The 26,489-nt window shown below is 39.1% G+C and overlaps 1 protein-coding gene across 1 annotated transcript in view; it reads right to left on the reverse strand.

Moving 5' to 3' along the window:
• The window catches only part of LOC141967594 (uncharacterized), a 111,641-nt gene that overhangs the window by 83,146 nt on the left and 2,006 nt on the right, over positions 1 to 26,489 (reverse strand). The window contains exons 2-5 of the mRNA XM_074921549.1: positions 22,821 to 22,937; positions 18,402 to 18,512; positions 13,673 to 13,897; positions 12,815 to 12,949 (exon numbers count right to left, since the gene is read on the reverse strand). Of these exons, the coding sequence (XP_074777650.1) occupies positions 12,815 to 12,949; positions 13,673 to 13,897; positions 18,402 to 18,512; positions 22,821 to 22,937 (588 nt within the window). The remainder of the gene's footprint in view (positions 1 to 12,814; positions 12,950 to 13,672; positions 13,898 to 18,401; positions 18,513 to 22,820; positions 22,938 to 26,489) is intronic.

The following is a 26,489-nucleotide window of genomic DNA, read 5'->3' on the forward strand; positions in this document are numbered from 1 at the left end:
GCCAGCAATTATATTTTAAATGAATGTTGCACATCATAAAAACAAAATGCATAGTGCTACATGCCTCAATTCTGTATTTTTCTAAGAGCCATGATTGCTATGAAAATTCTGCCTCTTGCCAATTATTTCACACTACAAACAAAAGATCATTTTTATCCTCAAGGCAAATTTAATGTCACAGACAGTCTCATTTTGCTTACTTGTGAATTTTAGTTTTGACGTGGTAGAAGTCCACAAATGATAAGCTTATAAAAAGCTAAATTGTAGTGAATTACTGAGGACCAAGACAGGACCAATGACAAGGAATTAAGGAGGATACTGTCATTCATCAGCATTTAATAAAAAGCATTTTTGAACTTAGTATTAAATCAAGCAAGCTATCACATATATGCAATAATTATAATATGCAAGTCTGGCAAGACACCAGGAGAATCCTTTCATACCTATGGAAAATAAATGGATGTCACCTTTTAATTCTGTAGGTTTATGATCAAAATTTCTTATTTACCTTCCTTCCTTCCTTCATCTTTCACTCTACATTCTCACTGGGGTTTTTTTAAGTCTCTTCACTTCTTTCCTCATTCAGTTGCCTGGGAAATCCTACAGCATTTGATCTAACTTCTACAAAGAATCAGTGCACAGAGCTACAAAGTAGGCAAACTAGGCTGGTCTAAACTCAAAAAGAACACCAGTGCAAGGGAATGCTTTTCTCCAGACACCTTTCCTTGTGTACAAAAGACCTCTCTCCTTTGCAGAATAAAATGCATATATTATTAATAATTTCTCCTAAGGGGTTGCATGACATTTTATCTTTCAAACAGTAATTTCTTGTAGGTGAAGGAACTAAAACTAACCGTGGCATTATAACCTCTCCAGAGCCACAAATCGACTACCTCCAGCTCTTGAAATAAAGTCAACTGAAAAATTAATCTCTGACTTTGGTTTTCTCTTATTGTGGCTAAATAATTTCTCCCATTAAAAAAAAAACCAAAAACAAAACAAACCCAACACCCAGAACCCAAACAAAAACAAAACCTACAAACCCTATTCAAACAGTAATGTACACCAGATTCTTTTCTAACAGTCATTCTTTGGGATTGTAAGGAAAAGGGATAGAAATGGTCATACTAGATCAGATCCCAGATCCATACAGGCCAGGCAAAATTGGCTGTCAGATGCTTAAGAATAAGGCATAAGAAAACCACAGTAAATTCCTGTAGTACAATCTCTAGTCTCCTACAGGGCCTGGAATGAGATAGAACAAATACTAACAAAACACAAAAGCACACAGGGCTTAACATTCCTTCCAATTCAACTACAGTCCAGTTCCATCCACACATCACAGTATAACTCAGTCAACGTTAGGGAAAATTTCTTGTTACTTAGTTACAGGAAATCAGAGCTGAGAAAATATCCTTTTCAATAGCAGCACAGTCTGTTACATGCTATTAAAATAAAATTATATTAAAAATCAACAACACTTTGTCTAAATGTGCTAGTACTTTTTACCTAACAGACTAAATTTTAGTTACATAAACCAGAATATGGGGAGAGAGGGGAAAGAGGAGACATCAGAAAGTGGCTAAAAAGTGGGGTAAGGGGGAAGAAGGCGGCTTTTCCTTTGTGCTCCCTCAAATGCTGCATCACTCTGCTGTGTCCAATTGTATCTTTGGACTGACAGTTCTTTAAGAAATGTTCAGTAGCTCATTCAACGAGGCTGATACTCAAGCCCTGGCCAGCAGCTCTTCCCGCAGATCAGAAATAGGAAATGATCCAGTTGTTCAGTGTCACTTTTAGTGTCACACACTTGTTGCATCAACGTAGACAGCTATGTTTAATGAAATGTATTTATTTATTTACAGTACACAAATATTATGTTTACAGTAATGTTTACTGCTCTCTGCTCAGAGCAGTTTTTCACAAAGAATCAGTAAAACCACCCGAGCCCTGTAGGCACAAGTGCATTACACCATTGGTGTCAGCAGTACAATCATCTCATTCACTACAATTTTTTTAGCTCTCATCATCATAGACAGCTTTTCCTGTCTTGTTCTGTTTTCTAAATTGTTCTGTCTTATTGTAAGACGATTTCCATAATCTATGTATCAAGAAAAAAAAAAAAAAAGGTATTTACAAAACTTCTACCATTAGATCATAGAAATATCAGCAGCTTGGAGCTCTTCATACTTTATTGCCTTTTAACTGTATTTACTGAAATTAAATATAAGTTTTCCAAAAGGAAACCTAGAAAGATTTCAATCTAAGCAATAAGGCTTACAGTTTATGATAATTAGTATCTATAAATATCAAAGCTGGCAAAACTTTCATTTGCATCCCAAAGCTGGGATCAATATCTACGAAGAAGTCACTCAGCAGGGTTGTTTTACTCTGGCTGCATGAAATACTTCCCCTTTTGGAACGATGAAAAAAAGGTGTGACCTACCACTATTGTAGGAAATAAGCTTAAGTCCATTTGAGCCCTCAGAGCTATGACAGTTGGTATGACGCGAAGTATCTACCCTTCCTTCCAAATCCCCTCTCCCCTATCAACAGTGTTTAGACAGGATGTTACTCAAAAGCTCATAAAATCCATGCTTGTATTTCCTCCCTGGTAGGAGTCCTCAAGGAAAGACCATCACAGCTGCTGCTCATGAACACTCATCACTGGCAAGGTACCACAGAGCACAGACAGCTCAGATAAGACAGACATTGGATTATTGCTGATAACGCAAGAAAAGATCTTCTACTGTAAATCTTCATGCTTCATACCTTCATTTGTTCAAGTCAGCCACTTGCTGCACCCTGAAACAATTCAGGATGGAGTTTGCCAGGGTGACATCTCTCTTCCCACTCTATGACTGTAAAGCACATTAACTGGAAGAGGTCCAGATCCTGAAGAGCTCATCTATGCATGTTATTAACAGAAACAGCTGCCTTAAGACAGGTTTCCTTTAAAATACAAAAGCATTTGCTGTACCCATCTGCCCTACCACACAAACACAAAACTACTTTACAGTTGCTTCTTTGTTCTCATCCGAATTCATCCAGCAGCCAACAACTATGATAACCCAGCAGCATCAGCTGTACCCACTTAATCTTCAAATAAGCCAAAGCTACCGAATGGCAGGGAATGTATGGTATATACATTTGTATAGATGATTTAAGACTCCTGAGCAACAGAGACCCCTTCCAGCAATGAAACTGTTGTAGTTTCAGTATACCCAGTAGGTAAGCAGGCAGCCATTAGAATAGACAAACTGACTATAGCCACCACGATTTATGATAGCAGGGATTTTTAAAAAAAATTAATACACTCACAAACTCCTACTGTGAGGAGCACATAGGCAGTCAGTTACAGTGAAACAAAAGAAAGCCTGTTTTTAGAAAATCAATATTCCCCCCCCCCCCCCCCCCCTTTACACAGCATTTAATTAAGAGAAGCAATACAATAGATAACATGTTGGACAGGACTCTGCAAACAATATCCATAGATTTGCATTGACTCTGCTAAATGATCTTGGTTAAACAAACCTGAAGCACATTGAAAATTTCTCATCTGCAAAATGGACAGAATGATAACAACCATCATTCTTAAGCAGTTTGTAAAGAGCTTTTACTGATAATTGCTATTACAACCTAGGGCTACTCTAGAACAGGATGCAAGTTCATAATTGTGGATTTCAGTAAGAAATTATAAACCAGAAAATCTGACTTCATTAAAAAAAAACCCACCCAAAATTTTATCTAGTTGTTCTAATTTCTAGCTGCAACTTTTGTTGGAAAGCTACAGCAGATCACTGTCACTGAACCTTCCCAGCAGATAAAGAAACTGAGGCAGAAAGATCTCCTGTGATCTACTTGAGAACACACAGCATGTCAGATGTCAGAGCCACAAACAAGACCCAGCCTCCAAGGCCCATACCCTGGCCAGGAAACCAAACTGAGATTTACTTTCTTCAGGTGCTTAAGCTGCATTGAATAGTTGATAAATATGTTTTGGGCAACAGATATATGAAACTGTATGTGAAGTGGGACCAAAAGATGGTCCTGGTTCAGAAAAAGTGAGAGGAGCTATTATTCTATGAGTGGATACATTGCTGTCATTATAAAAGTGCTCCTTTTGCAAAACAGCAACCTAATGAATTACCATGCATTAAAAATTGATCATCCCTACACAGCATTTTTTTAAACTTCTGTACTGATTTATGTTTTCATTTTGCATAATGCACCAGAGTCCAATTAATACCCGTAGGAGGTGAAGGGGTGAGGGGGGGGACAGACTGGGAGGTTTTCTATGTTTGTTCTGTACTCTGGTCACTTCAAAACTAAAATGAACAAACCTATTAGGAAAACAGAAGGGATCCTAGCATACTGCATTTAATATTCATTTGATCATTACCTGGCAAGTCAGAGTGTTTAAATCTAACCCCTCCCCTCTTCTACCCTGCAGGAAAGGCAGACAGTGCAGACTGCAAAGCATTTCAGGGAAATAAGACAATTGGCCTCACAACCGAGGTCATAAATCTTGTGCCAGAACAAACCATCCACAAGATTTCTACAGTCATTGTACATAAAAAACCTGATCAGACTGTTGGCTTCAGACAGAGCCTTATGTCAGGCCCAGTATGACACAAGCACATTTTCCCAAACTACTTAAAGGTTATGTAATAGAGATCTGCAGAGCATTAGCAGTCACATGACACGTCCCACTAAGATTTCAAACTGCCACCTACAAAATTTAATTAGCAAGCAGTAAACAAGAGAGAAAGGAAGAAAATACACTCCCAGAACTGACAGAATATTCTTAATGTTCTAAACCACATGCAGAACTGAGGGCAGGGAAGCGGGGAGAACAGAAAGGAGGTTTTAACAAATAGGTAAAACTGTGACTGTCACAGAAGAGGGAAAATGCAGTAAACAGCGGACAGATCCAACCACATTTTGCTTGTTATACTGACAACTGTGAGCTTCATCCAGCTGAATTCTAAGCACCAACATCTCTATCCACCTTCAGTAAGAGTTTAGCCCATCAGCACACTCCCAGAGACACTTTGCTGAGCTATTCCTCCTGGTGTAAACTGGCATGAATCTGCCACAGTCCCTATTGATTAATATCAGAGAAAATTTGTAAGTTGGACTTACTAAAGATGCACTTTCCATGTCAGTGAAGTCATCATGATATTCCATACAGGAGTAACAAATAACATAATTTAACTGTATAAGAAGAAAATAGAGGAGCTGAAATGGTGAACTGCTGGAATAAATTCCTGGTTTTGGAGGAATTTAGTCTTGATTTAGGATTTTTCTAAGCCAACCCTAAACAAGTTAACCTGGCTCAAAAAGGGCTTATTTTTCTTCCAAAATTGGCAAGAGGGGGTATTATTGTCATTTTTTTCCCCACACATCCAGTGTAAAAACTTAATTGAAGCTGTCTCTAAAAATTATTTATGCTTCTCAGAAAAAAAAAAATTTTTAAAAAAAAATGACTCTAGTCCCAGTGGAAGTGGAGCGTGGAAGGAAAGGGGTGCATTTGCTGACTGCCCATCAGCCCACTGTGCTCAGATCAGGCCTTAAGGAAGGCAGCACACTGAAGAGCTTGTTACAGGATGATCTTTAAAGAAAAAAATGGAAGATAGTTTCTGTCATTAGATGAGAACAGAGAGACTGTGCCATAACACTATATTCGCAGTGCCCTCCCCTTGATTCCTCACAGTAATATTGTGCACTGCTGCTGCTTGCTAACCAACATCAAACATTTGGCATAGTAATTGCCAACTTATTACCTTAGAAACCAAGTGTTATACTGCTTGTAATACAGAAAATATTAAACTTTATGACAATTTAATAAAAAAAAAAAAACCAAAACAGACCTACAGTCCCACTTCCTCCCTCCTGACTTCTGCACTGTAAATGCTTCTACCAAACCATTGCCACCATCAGGGAAACTGGTCTCTTCACTCCAAACTGAACATACCCATGAGCACAATACAAAGTTTAGCGAGTCAAATGCAATTCCAAAAAGCTTGGAATCAATTCAGATTCTTCTGACACTTGGAAATGTTTTTCGATAGATGAACAACATACAATGCAGACTGTCAAGTGATTTATAAGTAGCATCTAGCAGCCTCCACTGGGATTTAGCACCCCTGTGGAGAAAACAGTCTTTGGTCTGAAGATCTCGAGTTCTAAACAGATAAAATAAGTAGAATGTAGTGGAAAGGGTTCATTATTATTCCTACTTACCAAAAGAGAACAGAGCCCAAGAGATACAAAGTGCTTTGCCCAGGGCCATTCACAAAATCTGTGGCAGAGCTGGAAGCCACACTGATTTCCTTATCAAGTGCCATGTCACCAGCACAAGCCAAAGTGTTGAGCCACAGTCCTATAAGCCATTCAATTCCTCACCAAAATGCCAACCACAGGTGGCTTTACAATCATACTTTACAGAATTAACATGACTACAACATGTTATTTAACAGGATGCTTACAGTTGGCAAAGAAACCCTCAGTGATCACATTCCAACTTCAGTGTCAACCAGCTGCTCCAGATGACCATTAGCTGCTCTCCCAGGGCAATGTTATCACTGCCATTTATCAAGAGCCCACTCTGCAAATAAGCCTGACAAAAGCCCTCTTTTTCACTGGTGAACAGAAACTAGTTTTATGACATGTTGCTTTGAAGAAGCTGCATTTTTCCAGCACCGTGGCTGCATTCCAATTCTATCTTTAATCGTGGTATTGGCATATATTTTTCAATTCTAATGGCAACGGGTAAATGCTGCTGTCAGCGATGCTTCATAACAAACCTCCTCTGTGGTGGACAGTCAGCTTAGAACATCAACAGTCAGTTACTCTGACATATTTTGTAGCAGCGACGCAGGCCTATAACAATTTCAATTAAATGAAAAACAGCCTTGACTCTCAAACCATACTTCATTCAACATAAATATTGAAAGGACAGGACAATGATGCATGAACAACTGGTTTCTTATTTCAGAATAAAGTCAGTGTGATTTTCAACATTTAATTTTGATATTTGGTGGGGAATTTGACACACATAAAGGAAAACCCAGAGGATACCAATTATCCAGGCATCTTATTTCTACTCCTGGCAATCCAGAAAGGCTCGGACTTTTGTGATAAGCTCTTACCAGAACAAACACTGTTGTGCTTATACATTAATTTCATACTCAATATCACACACCCATCGAAACTACAGTGAGTATGCACATCTAACACATATCTAAAATAGAATGAGCTGATGTTCAAAGAGGTACGTATTTTGTATATATGAAAAAGTACATACCTAGCTTGTATCAGTACAAGATTGCCCACACACAGAGATGCTTAAGATTTCTGAGCTTGCAACTGTCAGCTAAGTGAACTAGCATGTATCAGCTATTCAGATCATTTCCATGCAGAAATCTGTGGCACTGCACTGTCCCGTATTTTGTTCCATCTCACTTTTCCTACCCCTAAAAACCATGTGCCATTTTAAAGCTGTAATTTGGTTATAATTCTAGAAAATCCAACACATTAAATTTTAAAAAAGGTGCTCCCAGGTACACCCAAATATATAAAGTTGTATGTAACAGCACTGTACTCTGATCACTCTAGTACACAGTCATGCTGTATGTCAGTAGGCTGGAACCCATTCAGATATATAGCTATGAAAAATCAGGGTTGCTCTCTACTCTGCAGGCAGCATGACCACTTGACTAGTTTCATTTAGAGTAGGTCTTGTTCCTATTAAAAAGAAAGTAATATGCACAAAGATACTGTTCAGGACCACCAGATCTCTTTAACAAAAATATCAGTTCCCTAAAAAAGATCCAACACCCTCCTTTAAGGTACTAGAAGTAATGCTGATGTATTTCAAAAGATGTCTACAGTGGTGAATACTGGCTGACATCTGTAAGATTTGATCTCAATTGCCTTCCTCATTTGTCAGCTGCATAGACTTGAAAGCCTTCCACTAATAAAAACGTAACACCTCCTCATCAAAAAAGCTGAAATATAAAGTGACTCGAGTAACTTTCGTAACAGTTCATGTATACTGATATTTTTTATTGTATTGAATTTATGGAGATGCTTTAATTTCCACTGTACAGCTTGGTCTGTTTTTAATATTTCATGCTGTTTTCTTAAGGCAGCTCTTCTATCTTGCTAAGCAAGAGTCCTTATTTGCATTTTGATGATGGCAATCATAGTATTCTTTCCCTGTCTCAGCATACTTGGTGCAATTCTTAAAGTCAAGATCAATGGCTTTGATTTTAGATATTTCTTCAAAATACATCCAATCACTTAAGGAGCAGACTCTGTATTTACTAGATGCATTGTAAAGACTCATAAGTTATTCTGCTGAGTTATTTTATATATAAACTCTGCATCACTACCTGCACTGGACAAAAAAGCCCAGTCAGTGTTTCACCACTAAAATAACAGACAACAGTAGCCTAAAAAGAAAAACCAAAGCCTTGATGCACTTATAATTTTCTCAGTTAAAACTGTACTAAGACCATGTACAACTGTAATGCTGACCACCACATCACTCTTGGAAAGGCATACCTTCTCTGCCCAGTGATATAGGCAATAGCTAATTTTGAAAAGATGTTAATAAAAAAACCCTGCAGCATCCCCTACAATACTGAGCACAGCATACTGCTACGTGCTAACTAACGAACTGGTATTTATATGCATATGCATATTTAGATGAATACCATAATAAAATGTTATTATTCTGTGCTATATACTCATATACATAACATACTTGCTACAAATACTGCTATCTATACTGTGTCCATACATATATATAGCTGCAGATCTCTCCCTTCTACCAAAAAAGGATGCGATATTCATTTGCAATTGGTCTAATTTAGCGTTAGATGCCGCACAAATACCACGTATAATTGCATTAACAATATCTGTATGGAAGAGTAGTCACACTGATGACTTTGCTGTGACATGACAATGTACATCAGCAAAGCAAATAGATACTGTGAATATGCACCGTGCTTGGGGGCTTGGCGGAGGCGGGGAGCTGCTGCTAGCCACTATGGTTACTAACTTTGCCCACAGACACTAATACAGCAAAGAAACATGGCACCAAACCTGTCAATATAGTATCTATCATATTTGAAACCTTAAAAGTGACTGGAAAATGACATCAGATTAAACATCAATAGCAGGGAGGATGGAATAATCTAGCAAGAGTTTAATCTCTTTACCTAGTACTCATGCACGATACTAACACATTTTATTATTCTTAGCAGCACCTAGAAGAAAAGATCCAGTGAAGGGCATCATAAAATTGCAGCAGAATAATAAAGTTTGTCTGCCTCCAATAAGAGTTACTGCTGCATTACTGCTAACTAAAAAGAGGATTCTCCCACACACACCCCTACAAATCTTCAGCCCTCCCACCCTCATTTGGTCCGTGAAGCATTTAACAGAAATAGCTATTTTTAGAAAGGGTGAAATCTCAGCATACCTTCAAATCAAGTGCTTCCGATGTTCAGCAAGATCATTGCCGAGAGAGAGAACTGCAGTCTACTGTGTCAAATTACAACCTTGTAGAGAAAGGCGGCAGCGGCGGCAGCGGCAGCAGCAGCATTGGTGTGTTTGCACTGCTCGTATTCAGGCTAGAAATGATTCATGAGTTGTCTGCAGGGAGGCAGGGTGAAAAAGAGAGAGCAAGCATCATCGGCCATGCAGCAGCTGCCAGAGCCTATGAAACAGCAGTGCTCGCACACACATACGCACACAAAGATGGCTTTCCCTATTTGCCAGTTTCTTTTTCACACAGTATTAACCCCGACACAGCAGCAGGGAGCACGGACAGGAGCGGACAAGCAGCAAGTGGGATCACAATAAGGGTGTGTTTCAGGGCAGGGGGGGCAAGGGGGGGGGGGGGGCAAGGGGGGAGGCGGGTGTTGGGAGATTTTATTTTACCTCCAAGTAATGCTATCACAGGATCTTCTCAGTAGGTCATCTGTGGCCTACTGGCACGAACCAATGAACTGTAAATGTGAGCTGCAATTTTTTTTTTTCACTCCCAAGCCTGCCCAATGGAAGGCTTAGAAACTCAAATGCAGAAGGGTATTAAGACAGATTACCTGCAGCATCCTAACCATTCTGTCTTTCCTCTTCTCAAGAAAACCGTATACAATATATTTACACAAAACTTCCAAGTACGCAGTGACCATCTCCCTAGCAGCTAGAGGGAGACACTGTAGAGAGATACAGGGAATGATTTTAAATAAATCTTTTTTTTTTTTTAATTCTAGCTTTAATTTTTTTTCCTCCTTTTTTTTTTTTTTTTTTTTTTTCTTTTTTAGCCCCCAGCAGAGATGATCTGACTTACAGAATCTGATCGCTTTGGGAGTGCACTCACTATAACGTAGCTGAATTCTCAAGGCTGATGAAGGTTAAATTATCAAGAAAACAGATGAAATTATGTTGAGTGGAACTTCTGAATTTTCCTTTCAGTATTTAACAGGAGAAGGAAATATTGCACTCTAAAGGCTCTATTTTATCGAATTCTGTCGAAGTGACTGCAGAAGTACCTCTTTCCATTTCATGTCTCCCCACATTAATTTACAGTTCCTTTTCAAATATCAGTCTTCCCCCCCCACCCCCAGTTTTACTAACAGGCATAATGAGGAAGAGAAGAATTTTCAACAAGTTTGGCATTAACACAAGATGACAGATTTCCTTCAAAGCCTAACATTTCTTTATGAAGTTGAAGTGCATGAAGAGTACCCTCATCTCCAGGAACTGTCAGCATCACATGTTTCACTGGAAGGTACTAAGAGCCATGGAAAAGGGACTTGACAGATTATCTCTTTCTCAAGTTTTGTTTTACCCAGATATCCAGTCCACGATAAAATCTGAACCTTGAACCATGATGTTTACTAAACAGCTAAGGAATCCTTTCAAAATGGCATTGCCTATATTTCTGGATATTCCAGTTCCCAAGCATCAATCTATTTAAGTGCCTTATTAAGATCATTACCCCCGAAATTTCTAGCAACACTGAGTACCACAGCACCTTGGATGAAAAGCATTTCTCTTCTGAGGTTCAGAATTAAAGTGTGGTGCAGAGAATCACAGTGTGATCTTCAAAGTAACTGATTGTTTCTGAAAAATTTGTCCCTCATGAAACAGCTAAAAATCTTATTGTTGGTTCTGTGATACCGCAAAAATAAAAAAACAAATGAGAAAAAGGGTTATGGATAACAAACGTGTGCTTTCTTCCCTGAAGATCTACCTTTGCACATTCTAGAAAGACTACAGTTTTCTGAATTGAAAAGTCCAACATCTAAAAATAAGGTATCCAAGACCACTGTTTTATGCAAATCTCAGCCCCAAATGACCTTCCCTCAGATTACTCAAAATTGTAGTGGGAACAACAAAACTCTGGTATTTTTGGAGAAAAAAGATGTTCCTGCTCATGATCATATGTTACTTCCCAGATTAGATTATGGCTTTGATCGCCAAGCAAGTGCGCTCTTACTTTTATAACCAATTTGTGGCATAATTTTTTTTTTTAAAAAAAGTCTAATTTTGGCAAGTTAGATTCTCCTTCTCTCAGTTGAGCTACATGAGTTCAAATCCAAACATTCCTTCTGACTACGACTATGGGAGCATTTACCACACTGTGCTTCAGCAACAAATACAGATCTGCAGTATCTGACACAAAGTGATATCAGAAGATTTCAGGTGACACATTTTGGAAATCTAGCTTGGCTAGGCTGGAGGCTAGATGAACATATCTGTTGCTTTATGTGCAGTTGTACAAACAAACCAAAAATTTGCTAAACCAACTCAATACTTGAAAATAAGTCATATCACTGTAAAATGGCATTATTAATGTCTTACACTGAACCAAACCAACTCTTCTAATCCCTTATTTATATGTGGATTTAAAACATGTGTGTCTGTACATGGGTGTGTGTGGGTGTTTATACATATGTATAAAATATGTAAATTATCATAACTTTCTGGAAATCTTGTTTTAAAAAATGGAAACTCATATGAATAAGTTAAGTCACCCTGAGAATAAAATAGCAACTAATTTTTTTTTAAGTACCAGCACAGATTCATTGCTATGAGGATTTTAAAACATATTCTTTATCTCAAGTAAACTTTTAGAAATTTGAGTCATCAAAACTTGACATATTCAACTTGTTATGCCACACGTGAGAACTCATATTTTATTGGAACTGTAAAATGTTAGGATATTGTTAACATAAGTAGTTTATTATTAATTTGGTAGTATATATGGCCAAATATCCGTATCAAGCATACAGCTTGATAGTAATTTTTGCCCGTTCAGAGCTGGATGCAGCTATGCTGATGATGGGCTGCTAGTAACTAGGAATGCATATACAACAGTGCTGCTGAGAGAAGAAAGGGAATTACAGTTCTGTATGCCAGACCAAGAAATCCCCCCAGAATAACAAATCCGATATAATGATCCTACCTTCTGATAGATAGTTTTCTTTAGAAAAAAGAGATGGAACATAAGACATCTTTCTGTATACAATAGGGCTCTATGGAATGTCATTTTAACTGTGTAACTTTTCACAGGCCATAATGACTTTCATGTTCTTTCCAGACTTTCTGAATTATATGACACAATTATTTAACATACATCCTAAGAAGTGACTTTTCCTCTTAGTACCCTTAATATGAAACCTATATCTTGCAATCTATTGTTTCAATAAAACTAGCCAAAATGATGATAAACCCTTCCCTTCCTAATTCCACTTTGTACAGCGAGACAGACCGAAAAAATAATAACGGAGCTCACCTTGCTAGCTGCCAAAACACACACGGGGCCTCCTGTGGAGATAAAGGACAGCTGTCTCTGAAGCCACAACAGCTCCTTCTGAGATTGCTTCAGTAACTCCTCTGTGTCACCCGGCTTCTGCCCCATTAGCCCTTCCTGCATGACAAGAAATTTTCAATTTCTGTTTTCTCAAATATACAGTGATAGTAACGTGATTTGTCATAGCTGATTTTCTAACTAAACAATAGCATCTGCTATAGCAATATATCTATATTTATGCATGTGATTTTTTGTGCTTAATTTAATAATCCTCTGCCACCTAAAAAGCAGTATGACTCTTCGTAGCATCAGCAGCACAATATCCTACACTTCCAGTACCCTAATAATTCATGCTTAGTAAACTTCTTCTGGCTATTAGTCAAGCCAGGTTAGGTTGAAGTAGAAAACAACATAGGCAATTCCAACCTTTGGGAAATGGAAGAAGTTCCTCTTACATGATATGCTGTTGTAACAAAGGACTGACTCAGAGATGCTGCTGGTAGGGCATAAAATTAGTACAAGACAATGCTGAGAAGAGTTTGATGCTAGTATAGTAATTAAAGAGTACAGAAATGCCATTCAGTAATCCAAAGTACAAGTTACGTCCTTAGTGAACGTCTTAATCTGAGGCTAAACCAGATGTACTGTGAATTCAGACCCAAACTCTTCTGATAATTTACAAAATATTTAATATCAATAAACTTACCAGTTTGGATGAAAACTAAACAGAACACCACTTTTTTTCTACTTGGTTTTAAGACCTCTATGAATAAACTATTTGCAGTGTAACTGTTTACCAGCACAGTTAGATAGTAAGAACAAAACTGGATGTTTACCTACCCTCAGGCATCCTAGCTGATGTTTGAGATCTTCGCACTCTACTTGCAGCAGTTGGATCTCCAGATCTTTTATACTTTTGGATTGTTTGTTGGTATTTTGCAGATGCTGGGCCTTAACATTGACAAATTGCATTTTCTGCTTTAGAGGAAGTGTTCTGGTAGTTGTTTTTGTGATGACAGCAGTGTTATTGGATGACAGTGTCAATGAAGTTGAAGGGCTGACATCCTGGTAAAGAGAAAATACATTTTTCATGTCATTTTTGCTAAATCTTTGTCTGTGGGAAAGAGTATCATTCAAATTCTTTCAAAAGTCATACCATAAGTGCATTATTTGAAAATTTTTGTCTTCAGATCTTTCATTCAAAGAGTGAGCAAGAGACAATTCCACTTGATCAATCACCAGTAAAGAGACAGGGATAACACAAAGCAATGAAAACCAGACAATTTCTTTTCATATTTTTTTTTCTTCATTCAGTGGATGCCAGACAGCCATGATCACTCAAACTATATAGGTATCAATGTATTTACCACTTGATGGCAACATAGTGCTGCTGCTTAGCCACTACTTCTGGTCCTTCACTCAGCATTGTATCACACAGCTAATTAAGACAATACCCTTGCAACTGAACGTGCACCTCACTTGGAAGCTGTGCTCCAGCGACATCAGAGATGCTGTATTCCAAAAGGCATCTTTGACCGTGCTGCAAACCCTTCACTGGGAATCAGCTCTTCTGCAGTCAAACTTACTGTGTGAGAATGGTGGAAGAAACTGAAGCTCCCTTCACAACTCTTTATATCCCAAGTCTTCTTGCTTTACACCCACTAATTACCTTACTCCTTGACTCGTCCCAATAGGGTCTCCCGTGCAGCAAGATAGTACACCACCGCAGCAACAGTATGAGAACCTAGCCCAGTGACACAGGTTGATTTGGCAAGATGCTACTCTGCATCATGTAATAAATTTAGTTTTGATTAGGAGGGTCCATCTGTACTGTTAAAACAAACTGGTATTAGGTGTAAGAGCCTTACAGTCCTCCAGACATCCACAGAAGTTCTGCTGCTTAATACACAGCCATTTTGCTGAAACAAAAGGCATTCCTAGAAGTCAGCACCATTGTAACTATTTCTGTGATCCTGTAACTATTTCCTTACACCAAATCTATTTCTTCTGGCTTTTTAAAAATAAAATAGTCTAGATATCATAATATATGGAAAATTAACAATAAGTATTATTCTGTGCAGGAAATTAAGTTGTTTGGGTACCCTCATGAGCCACCCAGATCCCATTTTTTGTAACATTTAGCCACCTTTCTCTAATTTTGTGATCACCGAGAAAAACCTTTCAAAAACCATAGCATCCTCCATGTTAATTCTATGCACAGTTAATATACAAAGGCAGACAAAAAAAAGCTACCTTCTTATGCCATGCTTGCATGAATACCACTTCCAGCCTAGTATTGCCACTTACAACCAGTAAATCATTTGAACGTGCTACTAATTTTTCAACAGTCTACGTGTAAGATTGGCTTGGTGAAGCTTTAATGCAGAAATAATAACTTGCCCCAATTTGTGTCATATTCAGCTAAGAACATTAACGTGGTTGAAAACTGTCATTATAATTTAAGATTGCTATAAGTAAAATCCTACACAGAGTTAAACATTTTTGGTTTCACTTTGCTTAAATTTTGTTCTTGCATTTCACACCTAATTTTAGAGATGACAATGGAATTCTCAGTCCATTACTCTGTGATGTGCAATCCCCAAAGTCTATAAAGTAAGTTTTCTTATTTTCCTTATGAAATTTTGCCTTATTTTCTCTTTTTGTGGGTTTTTTTTTTTCCCCCTCCTATTTGTGTCAGAGAAAGAAACACACTCAATGCCGTATTTCTCAAACCAACATTTTGATTAAGGCCCAGACACTGATCACAGGTGAAAAAACAAAATGGAACTTTCAACTGATCAGAACTACAGTTTCACAGGACGGAGCTCCCTTTCTCTCAGCGTTTGCTCTGCCAGCCCACGATGTGGCTCCTCCTCAGTGCTGAAGTTCAGTGAAGCTCACCCAAAACCCCAGCCCTACTCCCTCCATGAAGGGAACCAGGACAGACCCTCCAAGGGCATACCTATGGCATCATTGCATGTTGGTGTTGATAAAGAGGTTTAGAAGCTTGGGTAAATATAGTCATTAAACTACAGTAAATATTACAAGCCATATTTTACATGTAAAGTGGCAAACACTAATATTCAAATAATTTTTAAAAAACCCAGGGTCCTCTTAATTTTGAAGTAGTAGCTATTGGAAACCTCTAAGATGAGATTTGTCTGAGGTGGTATCACCAAAGAACAGCTGTATCTACTGACATTATTGTACCATCTATCTTTTCTGGCCTCTTTTTTTTTGTTTTTTGTATTATATGTGTGAAAAATAAGAGAGGGGAGTGTAATGTCCAGATTTCAGGTCACTTAATGTGAACCTTGTAAACAAAACTTTGTCAGATACACATCACTAATACAAACATACTCCAACTTGATGAATACTCAAGAACAATTTGAGAATTTAAAATATTATTTACATTTGTAATATACTGAACAAAAATGCACGGTTAGTTCAGCAGGATCAAAATCTGATCAGAGATAACACAATTTTTAAGCATCTCCCAACAGCTCTTCATGAAATGGAAGACTTTACAGAAGCAGTGGGATACTATATTTAAAAAAAAAAAAAGATAATTTCTCAAGTATTAAACAACCTGAAGGATGTTATATGCATTTCAAAAAATGTAAGTATGTCCCCAAATGAGTCATATCAGCAGGTTACTCATATTTTAACAGCAACGTGAAATACTGCTATAACTGTCAAATTATAAATTTTAAGTTGGATTGTTCAAACATTTATATTAATTCTTTCTACTGCAGTATGATGTGTTTGCCTTGGCTGGCTGTCAGATGCCCACCAAGCTGCTCTTTCGCTCAACAGGTTGGGGGGAGAAGATAAGAGGAGAAGGCTCATGGGCTGAGAGGTAAGACAGGGAAAGCACCATTTATTGTCACAGGCAAAACAGATTTGACTTGGGGAAAAATTATTTCCCGTTACAATGGGTTTGGGTCATGAGAAATAAAGACAAAAATTAAAGTATCACTTTCTCCCCCCAACTTTCCCAAGCTCAACTTCCCACCTTCATTCCCAGCTGCTCTACCGGGCGGGCCGCAGCCCGGGTCTCTGCTCCTGCCACCTGTCCCTCAGGTCTGCAGGGGACTCTCTGCCCCCGGCCTGCAGCTCCTCCTCCTCCCCCTGCCCTGCCCTGGGTGCTCTCAGGGCTGTTTCTCACACTTTTTTCCTCACCCCATGCACCGTTTTGCCCTTTCTCAGAGGCGTTTCCTCTCGCTGAGGGGCTCAGCCCCGGCCTCTCCCCACAGAGGCGCCTGCGGCCCCCTCAGCTGCCGGCACCTGGCCACGGGCCCCCATCCCATACATGCATTTAAAATATCCTCCAAAACCACAACCTAATTGTCAGAGGACAGCCTCTGCCGGAGGAGTCAGCATTCCTCATCTCCTCTATCAAAGTAGGTCCCCAGCACAGCAACCAGTCCCTCAGGGTGAGGGAGGCCATACTTAACGTAAACAAGATACAGCTGTGTAAACGGGGGCGACTTGAACTGACTTTTCATTTTTAAAGGCAAAAAAGCTCCAGATTTTGAACGATGACAACTTTACTGTGCCAGTACTGGAATACTGGCAGATGCTCACAAGTAGATCCTGACACTGACCTCAAATGAGTAAATCAGGTGTTACTCTCCAGCAAATACAATTGCCATGCTCTGAAACAATTAATTTTGCCATGAATGAAAAGAGCTGGAGAAACTGAATCAAACTGTGGTGTGTTATATCTGCTAAATCCACACATGAATATTTAACAGGCAAGTTTCTTCTATTAAGCATTAAACTGTTGAGTAAATGATACGGTAAAAAGTCAGAGAGTTGCCAAACACTTAAGTGTTTATTGATTTTTTTTAAAGCGATTTTTATCATGTTTGTATCTACTGAAGGGAAAAGCATTGAAAGCTCTGGAGAGTTAATCCATTAGTGACTAGGAAAAATGAATCAGAGTAAACATCAGATAAAGTCCTCTACCACTAATGCACCCCAATGCCATTGGAAAAGCAGTTTCTCTGTAGATAAACAGGGTGCTCTGTCTCGATCACAAGGGCCTCCTCAGGTTATCCTCACTGCTTCTTTCTTCTATGCCAATCTCAGACTCAATGCTTTTTGGAAAGGTGTTGATCCTCCCCTTTTTTACAAGCCTCCTGTGCAAACAAATATGCTGGAAATGTGACAAAAGGAATTTAACATCATCGTTTAATTTTTTTATTAGGGGATTACTTGACGTTGACTAAAATTTTAAATTGTGTGTCTACAGTTCTTTACTGCTTTCACTGTAAATTAGAAGAGTTAAAAAAATCATAATGGTGTAGTCCTATAACTGGTTAACATACATCGCATAACTCCTGAAACTACAGCGTTAACTAATTTATGCTGGACCATAAAACCAAAACATACATATCAGGGAAGCAAAACATAAGAAAAATCCTAGCGTGTCAGGTGCCGGGGAGGGTGCAGACGGTGGTTTCACCCGACGTATAATCACTTCTGATTCACGTCAATGCCGTGACAGAAGTTTCAGCAATTGGCAATAAAGCCACTGGAAGATTTTAGAGCACGTAACACTCACCTTGCTCTCCTTAACATTTATTGAGCTACTTTTCTGTTTGCTTCTGCCCTCAGATCTGCAGCGTGGAGACTTGTCAGATGTTTGCTTTGCTTTCTTGTTGCCCTTTTTGGACTGTGGAACAAAATTAATCAACAGCTGATTAAAATATATTACAACACATCTAAAGTGTCTCAGTGATTCTGTTGGTCTTGAATCAATTTGTTCTTGCACGGTAAAACACGAGTTTCAAAGTACAAACTTGAAGCTCCAGAGGGTTAATGGAACAAATTAGATGTGGCATTCAGTCAACAGCAGAGGACATAACATCTCTGTGGCAGAGCCCCATCACTAGTCCCGTGTTTGTGCAGTGCTTAGCATGGTGTGAACTGTGCTAATGCTACAGAATGGGAGACTAGATACCACTGCAATCCAAATAATAAGTAATATTATTAGGAGCAATTTGTTCCTTGCATGACATTTTGTCTGTCAATCTCGGGAAGAATCTCATACTGGGTTTATGTGGAAGATGGATAAAACAGCAGGGGTATAAGTGGCATGTAGTTAAAATGATAAATGGCACTGCTTCATCAGATTACTCAGTCAAAAGAGGGCACTTTCTACTACATCCCTGGAATTAAGTGGGGTAACGAAACACAAAGAAGGACCTTTGTTCCTTCTGCTGTTACCCAATACAGAATGACAGGGTACAGAGTAAATATGCACTATCATTTTAATCGTGATAGAGATTTTATCACTGATTCCTCTTTTAAATTTCAAGGTATGCTGAAATCACATGCCAATTTTGTAATATGCTATGCTCAGTGTAAGACAGTCTTGTCTCCTAGAACTTGCAAACCTAAATACACGACACAAAGCAGCCAGGGAATTGGCCTCATACCGTATTGCTCAGTTCCGGGGAGTTCGGTACTCTCCATTAGGAAGGTTGATCCCTCTTTCCTCTGTTCATGGATGTTTAAGGGACATTTCACAATGGAGTTTCCTGTTGTCCCTCACTCTGTATGCTGTTTATAAGCACTGGCAAAGCAGCTGGGTTTTTTACTTTACATAACATTTAATCTTGGATAACCAAGACCGCTCCCAGAGGGTAAACAAAGTGACTGAGATCTCTATTTTTCCAAACACCACTGCCCTTACTTTCATCCTTTCTCTGCTGATGGTGAGTCAGGCTGTCTCTATTTGGCCAGCATGACTTGGCACTTTGTACCACCTGAGGTGTGGACTTCATATCTGATAAAATTTAAACCTTGCAATACCAGGCAAGAAGCTGTATCCGGAAAAGAAAGTTTAGAGTCTATTCTTTTCTCTAATCAGCCCTCAAAATTATCTAATTACCCACCAGAAGAAGATGGTAGGAGGAAAAAACAACAAAACAACCCAAATAGAAAGAAAAAGTAAATTGGCTCTAATAAATTGGAATTGAAAAGAAACCTTTTATGTAGCTGTTCTGCAGTCACTGTCTGTGAACCAAAGGTGGTCATTAGAACTGATCGTACTACAAACACCAACCATCTGTCACTGTTTTAGCCGTGATGGTTTCTGCCATAGGCCAGGATGCTTGGGAGGAATCCAGAAGTCTTCTGAAAATTTAAAACGATGTCCCCTCCCCCATATTCTCTGAATTTTTCCTGTTTTCATCTGATCTTCCTCTGGTGGGAACCCAGCATATCTAAGACAACACTGAAACTGGAGGGGTAGCAAATATCCCATGAAATGCAAACATACTCAGGAAGGAAGAGCACAGAGGGCTATAGGCAAAGAAATTTGCTATACATGTGAAATACTCATCCAAAGTGTTTGGATATGAATGAGACGTTTTAAAAAACCCCACAAAAACCTGTCATTGATGGACCCTGAATAAGATCATCAATATAAGCCTGCTTGGTACAGCAGACAAGTATTAATACCTTTTCTTTAATTTACCACTGTACCAGCATAATAAAACCAGATTAAAATAGAATGTTAAAAATAGAAATAAAACTGAATGAACTCTTGGCTGAAACCAGGGGTAGATAAAGTGAGCGCAGCTCACTGCGAGTGGTGGTGGTGAGGGCAGGAGGGAGACATTGCTGATGCTAACAGGAGCAGTCCTCACAGCTGCAGCAGTTGGCACTGACGCCACAGACTACCGCCCCTAGGAAAAACAAACTGAAAGCTTGCTCAGAGGGACCTTCTGTTTCCCAGCCTTGCTCACACCTTCTTTTTCCCTTCCTGATCTTATAGCTTATCTCACCTCCCAAGAGTAGAGGAAGAAATCGGAAAACCTTTTTCCTTTCCAAGCTCTCATTTCCAAACCAGTGAGGCTTGTGAAACCTCACTGCCTCCTCCTAAAGCTCTCAGATTTCTCTCAAACTGCAATGAAGTCATTCATTTTAATGAGAATGTTACATACATATTCATTTTTTTTTCTTTAAACAACCACTATTTTACAGCAATTCAGTTCAATTTTTATTTTGCTTCTATACGTTACTATATTGTGTTGTGGCGCTACATATATACCAGTATGTAAGAACAGAACTTTTAAGGTTATAACAGATGGCAATGAATCTTTAATCAGATAAAACATTTTAAGGCAATTAAAACAATTTCAGATTTACTTTCCTAGTACTAAAAGATAGGGAAGTCAACAAGGGCACTTATTTATATCTGTGTAGGGTAAAAAAAATGCTCAATGGAAAACCAAGAAAAGCATCCTGGCCTACAAGCCGATGAGTCATTCTGCGTAGCACATGCTTGCCTATAGCTTAGCAACGAACCAACTTAGATGAGAAAAAATGTAGAAAGCAAACGTATCATGTAAAAACAACTCTTGGATATGGGTATGTGAATCAATCTGAATTACAGGGAAACATAGACTTTGCCTGTATTTTCTTCAAACCCACTTGAAGTTTATAGTAAATTCTGTTATCTATAGGGATTAAAAATAAAATATACATCAGTTGTAATTAAAAATACATTTCAAAACTTCCTGAATTTTATCGTCCTGTGATTTTACCTGTTTTATTTCTAAGACTGATTTGTTCTGTGCTTTTATTTGCCTCATATTGGAAGGAAAATCAGACCCAAAAATACACTAGGGGAAACTGTATAAATGGGAACTCTGACAAAAACTTATAAATAGCTTCAAAGTCAAGTGAGCGCAAGTGTGCCCAGCTGTCACGCTTTGGGTCTGCACATCAGAGCTTTTCTCAGAGTTTGTCCTGGCAGATAGAGTGGGTGACTCTCCAGGGTGGATCAGCTCTTCAGGCACAGGGCAAGATTACTGTAACCTAAAATTAGCCTCTTAAATTGATACATAGGCTGTCAACTGTCCGACTTCATTTCAGAAATGACGATCACGCAATATTCTGCTAAGCACTTTGAAAGCCTTTTCTAGAAACTTGTTATAGTTCTTATAATGTTCTAAACCTAATTTTAGATGAACTTTTTTTTTTAAAAAAATCTTGCCATCAGTGACTATTAAGGAACTGTGTAAATACGTCGTGAGAAATAGCTTTATATTGCAGGAATAGACTAAATGTACTCTTCCACGCATGCAAATTAATTTATTCAAAAATAAATGTACCACTTGGTAAGCAGCTTAAAAAGCAGAGACTTTTTTTTATGAGGCAAACATGAAAAGGAGCTACAATTATTTTAACAATGAGTGCCTAAAATGTACGCATCGGGGACAATATCATCAGTTCACCACAAATGGTGGTATCACATGTGGGTAATAGAGTTGAAGACAGATCATGCAAATATTTTGTATAAACCATTATTATGATGCCTTGTGGCAAACCCAGGAGAGCTAGAGGCACATAGTAAACTATAATTCTTAATATGAATTATTTGTTGTGGGGATAAAAATATTTCCACAACAGAAGTGTAAGAAATAGGGACAGATTGAAAGAGCAGCCATGGCCTTCTGGGACTATGATCTTGGTTTTCAGAAAACTGGATCTACAAACTCACTTCAAACTTACCAGGGCACCAAAATTTACCTGCTGTCAAAAGTTTCACAAGCTCTAGAGGAACTCTTCTTTGATAGAGTTATCATCATGATAACAGCCACAGCACAGCCAAAATACCCCATCTTTGTAGCCAGAGGAAATGGGTTCATATTATGGCCTTATAGCTCACAAAGAAGATGTGATCTTGTTTGTTTATTGCCCATGTACTTTCTGCTTAAAAAAATCTCCACTCACTTTCTAAACTAACAAAGAGTAGGATTTTTGATTTTTTAATTAATTATTTTGTTTACTAGAGACATATCCTATGATATAAAGCTTTTTATTAACAAGGCTTTACATAGTTCCTCTATATGGTAAGATTTTTTAAAATGCTTCTTTTAAACACTTGCTTAAAACCCCACCCCTTCAAAAAGACAGGCAAGTTTTTGGACAAAACCTGGCATGTCCTGTATTGGAAATGGTTACTCACCACTTCTTCCTTTTGTTCTTTAGTCAAGGGCTTATCCACTTTTGAAAATGATTGATTTGCCTTGGAGGAATCCAGTGCAGAATAGCCATCATCCAGAATGTGGCCAACAGCCTTCTTCTGTAAAAGAGGGAAAAGTGGCTTGAAAGCATTTAAACTCTCTAGAGAGAAGCCTAAACGGGCTTACAGACTTCTGACTTTTAATAAAGTCAGCCAGCACCATTTCAGTAGTTACAGCTTCAAGGTAGCAGACATATTACTTGGATATTCCTTCTTTCCTTTCTATATGCCTTTGTTTCCTCCTTCCCCTCCAAAACATTCATCTGTCCTGAATCTTTAATTCAAGCTTTGGAGATGCTGGGTGGGTATTCTGACACACCTGTAGAGGAAATTGCCTTTCCCTTTCTCCTCCCAGGGCTTTTCAAAAGACAATTAAGATATTTAGTCACAGGAGAATTAAGCAGGGCTCAAAGTTTCCTTCTTCCTCTAAGGAGTTTTACTGCGGAGGAGCAGCCAAAGTGCTTTTGGACCTTGGAAGCTAATACTTTTAGTAAACAGCCTCCCAGAATTTTGGTACATATTGTGAGACAACAGGTCAAACTTCTTAAAAGCAGCAGCACCGTACCTTCCTTTTGGGAGAGCTTCCTGTCAGCACTTGGAGATTCTCCACCCAGTGGGAACAGTGAAGTGTTCTATATCCAGTAACAATAGATTGTTTTGGTATTTATAACAGCTGAGTGTAATATCTACAGAACAAGGCAGTGTGCACCAGCGAAAAGCATATCACAGACAGAGTGAACCTTACACTTTCGGTAGTGTTTTAGAAAGGGAGTAATTTTCCTCTCATTCAGAACTGGGACAGAGGTAAAAATAATTTTCTTAGGCCAACAATCTAAAAGATTCATATTGGGCAAAACAAAATGCTGTGCATCAATATCTAGCAACATATTCTAGCATTTTCTTTAACCATATTTTAAAATTAAATTTCAACTGAAAACATACATTTAATATTTCAAACAGTTTCAGAATGGGGTAGTCTGATGGCTGCAAATTTTGACATTTAAAGGTGCTTTCCACCTACCTTTCTCTTTTGTTCTGAACTGTAGGCACAGCGACCCAATCCGAAATGAAAAAGCCTAGAACAGATTTCATGAGAAATCTCTGTACAGACAGAACATCACGTTTCTCCTTGATTAAGATAGAGCTCAAGAGTGAATGGAGTACAATACACAGCTCCCAATCATTTGAGATGCATTTATATGCTGAGGAACTAGTGCCTAGCTTTCACTGCATGGAATTCATGGACTGCTGTTTCAACAGCATTTTAGAAAAGGCTATTTAAAAATCCATCAAAAAGAGTCAAAGGAAACTATATCTGCAAATTATATATAAAAAAATCCATTGAGATTTGAAATTTAGTGTTCTTTAAGTGTATGGGCAAACTGAAAGTTAAAAAAAGAAAAAAGAAACAAGGTGTTTTTCCTGGGAAATCAGTGATTCAGTTCCAAAGGAAAAGTCACAGATTAATAGAATGATTTGAGTTGGAAGGGACTTTAAAGATCACCTAGTCCCACCCTCTGCCCTGGGCAGGGACACCTTCCACTAGCCCAGGTTGCCCAAAGCCCCGTCCAACCTGGCCTGGAACACTGCCAGGGAGGGGGCAGCCACAGCTTCTCTGGGCAACCTGTGCCAGGGCCTCACCCCCCTCACAGGGGAGAATCTCTTCCTTACATCTAATCTAAATCTGCCCTCTGCCAGTTTAAAACCGTTACCCCTCATCCTATCCCTACACCCCTGATAAGAGTCCCTCCCCCCTTTCCCGCAGCCCCTTTCAGCCCTGGGAGGCCGCTCTAAGGTCTCCCCAGAGCCTTCTCTTCTCCAGCTGAACCCCCCAGCTCTCTCAGCCTGTCCTCACAGGGGGGTGCTCCAGCCCCATGATCATTTTTGTGTCCTCCTCTGGACCTGCCTGAGCAGGTCTGTGTCCTTCTGATGTTGGTGCCCCCAGAGCTGGACACAGGACTGCAGGTGGGGTCTCATGAGAGCAGTGTAGAGAGGGACAATCCCCTCCCTCGCCCTGCTGCCCACACTGCTCTGGGTGCAGCCCAGCACACGGTTGGCTTTCTGGGCTGTGAGTGCACACTGCTGGCTCACAGTCAGTTTTCCATCCACAACTACCCCCAAGTCCTTCTCTGCAGGGCTGCTCTCCATCCACTCCTCACGCAGCCTGTGTTTGTGCTTGGGATTGCCCTGACCCATTTGCAGGACCTTGCCCTTGGCCTTGTTGAACTCCATGAGGTTTCCATGGACCCACCTCTCCAGCCTATCAAGGTCTCTCTGGATGGCACGTCCCTTCCCTCCAGCGTGTCGACCACACCACACGCAAAGCACTTCCTTTATCTGAAATCATGGGTCAGGCACCAAGCCCCTGAGCCATGTATGTCCAGTTATGACCCTTACATTTAAGTAACAGCTAAAACCCACATTAAGAGAAGTTATTCTCAAAATATTGGTACAGAGAAATTCAATCTAAGCTTCCTGCCTCAGTTGAAGAGAGCAAGCAATCAGAAGTGTGACTGCTCCTACTGAGCACACACAGAGCTTTCTATCTAATGTACTTTGGGTTGTCCAGCTGAGACTGAAAAGCTGGTGTCTACAGGATACAAATTAAAAGATTCATACTGAAGATTCAAGTTTGCTAATGCCTGTATTGCTTGTTTAATGATGGTGTGAATACTCTTACTGACGTTCATCTGCAGTCTGTACTTGTATTACACACTTCAGAAGGGCATAAGATGTGCTTTCTGTGGTTAACAGAAGGAAAAATGTTTGTGGGGAATTAGGAGATTTAAATAAGAATTGTGCTTACTGGCACAATAGATTAATGCACAAATTTTTCATCTCAGGAATCACAAGTTTAAGTATACTTTGCAGGTAGGCCTGAAACAAGTACCTTTGAAGCTAACAGGAGTATTGCTGTGAATTCCAATAAGAGAGGCTGTAGAAGCCTCTTCTTGAGCAGACAAAAAGTCCAGCAGAGAAACTAGATTGAAGCAACTCGTTTGTACATGTGTGGCTATTTCAGAAGCTCGCTTAGCTGTCTATTCAGAATTACTTGTAGTCTTCCACAGTATTTAAATGCATTATTTTTAGATTTTATTTCATAGCAACCATGTGAAACCCAGGACTATATTGCTTAATAAGCCTTTTGAACTTTTAACTGCTACCATATTGTAGAATGGTCCTGTGTTATATATTTTAAATATACTCCATTAAAATTAAAATATACTCCTCCTCATGCTGTCTATTTGCCTCAAAGGAACAGAAGGTAGGTAGGAGATCAGCCACCCTTTGCAGCACCTTTTGAAGTCAGTGGAAAGATTTCTGTAAAAGTTGATTTAAATAAATGGCCAGCCATACTGGAACAGAAACTCCAAGCCTTCAGACCCTCTCTGAGAGTAAGGTTTTTCTCATCAGTTTCTAATCATCAAGGGCTACATCATCAGCCACTGCATCACTGCAGTCAGCAAAACAAGGCTTCACTGGTATACCAGATGAAGGTCTAGCCTGGGACAAAAGATGCATCTCCTCTGGGACTGTATACTATTTATGCATTGCTAATGATGTGCTTAAGCAGAATTGTCTATTTTAGCAGCAAGTTCACAGATGCATATG

Source organism: Athene noctua, chromosome 17, assembly GCF_965140245.1.
Source record: "Athene noctua chromosome 17, bAthNoc1.hap1.1, whole genome shotgun sequence".
Lineage (NCBI taxonomy): Eukaryota > Metazoa > Chordata > Aves > Strigiformes > Strigidae > Athene > Athene noctua.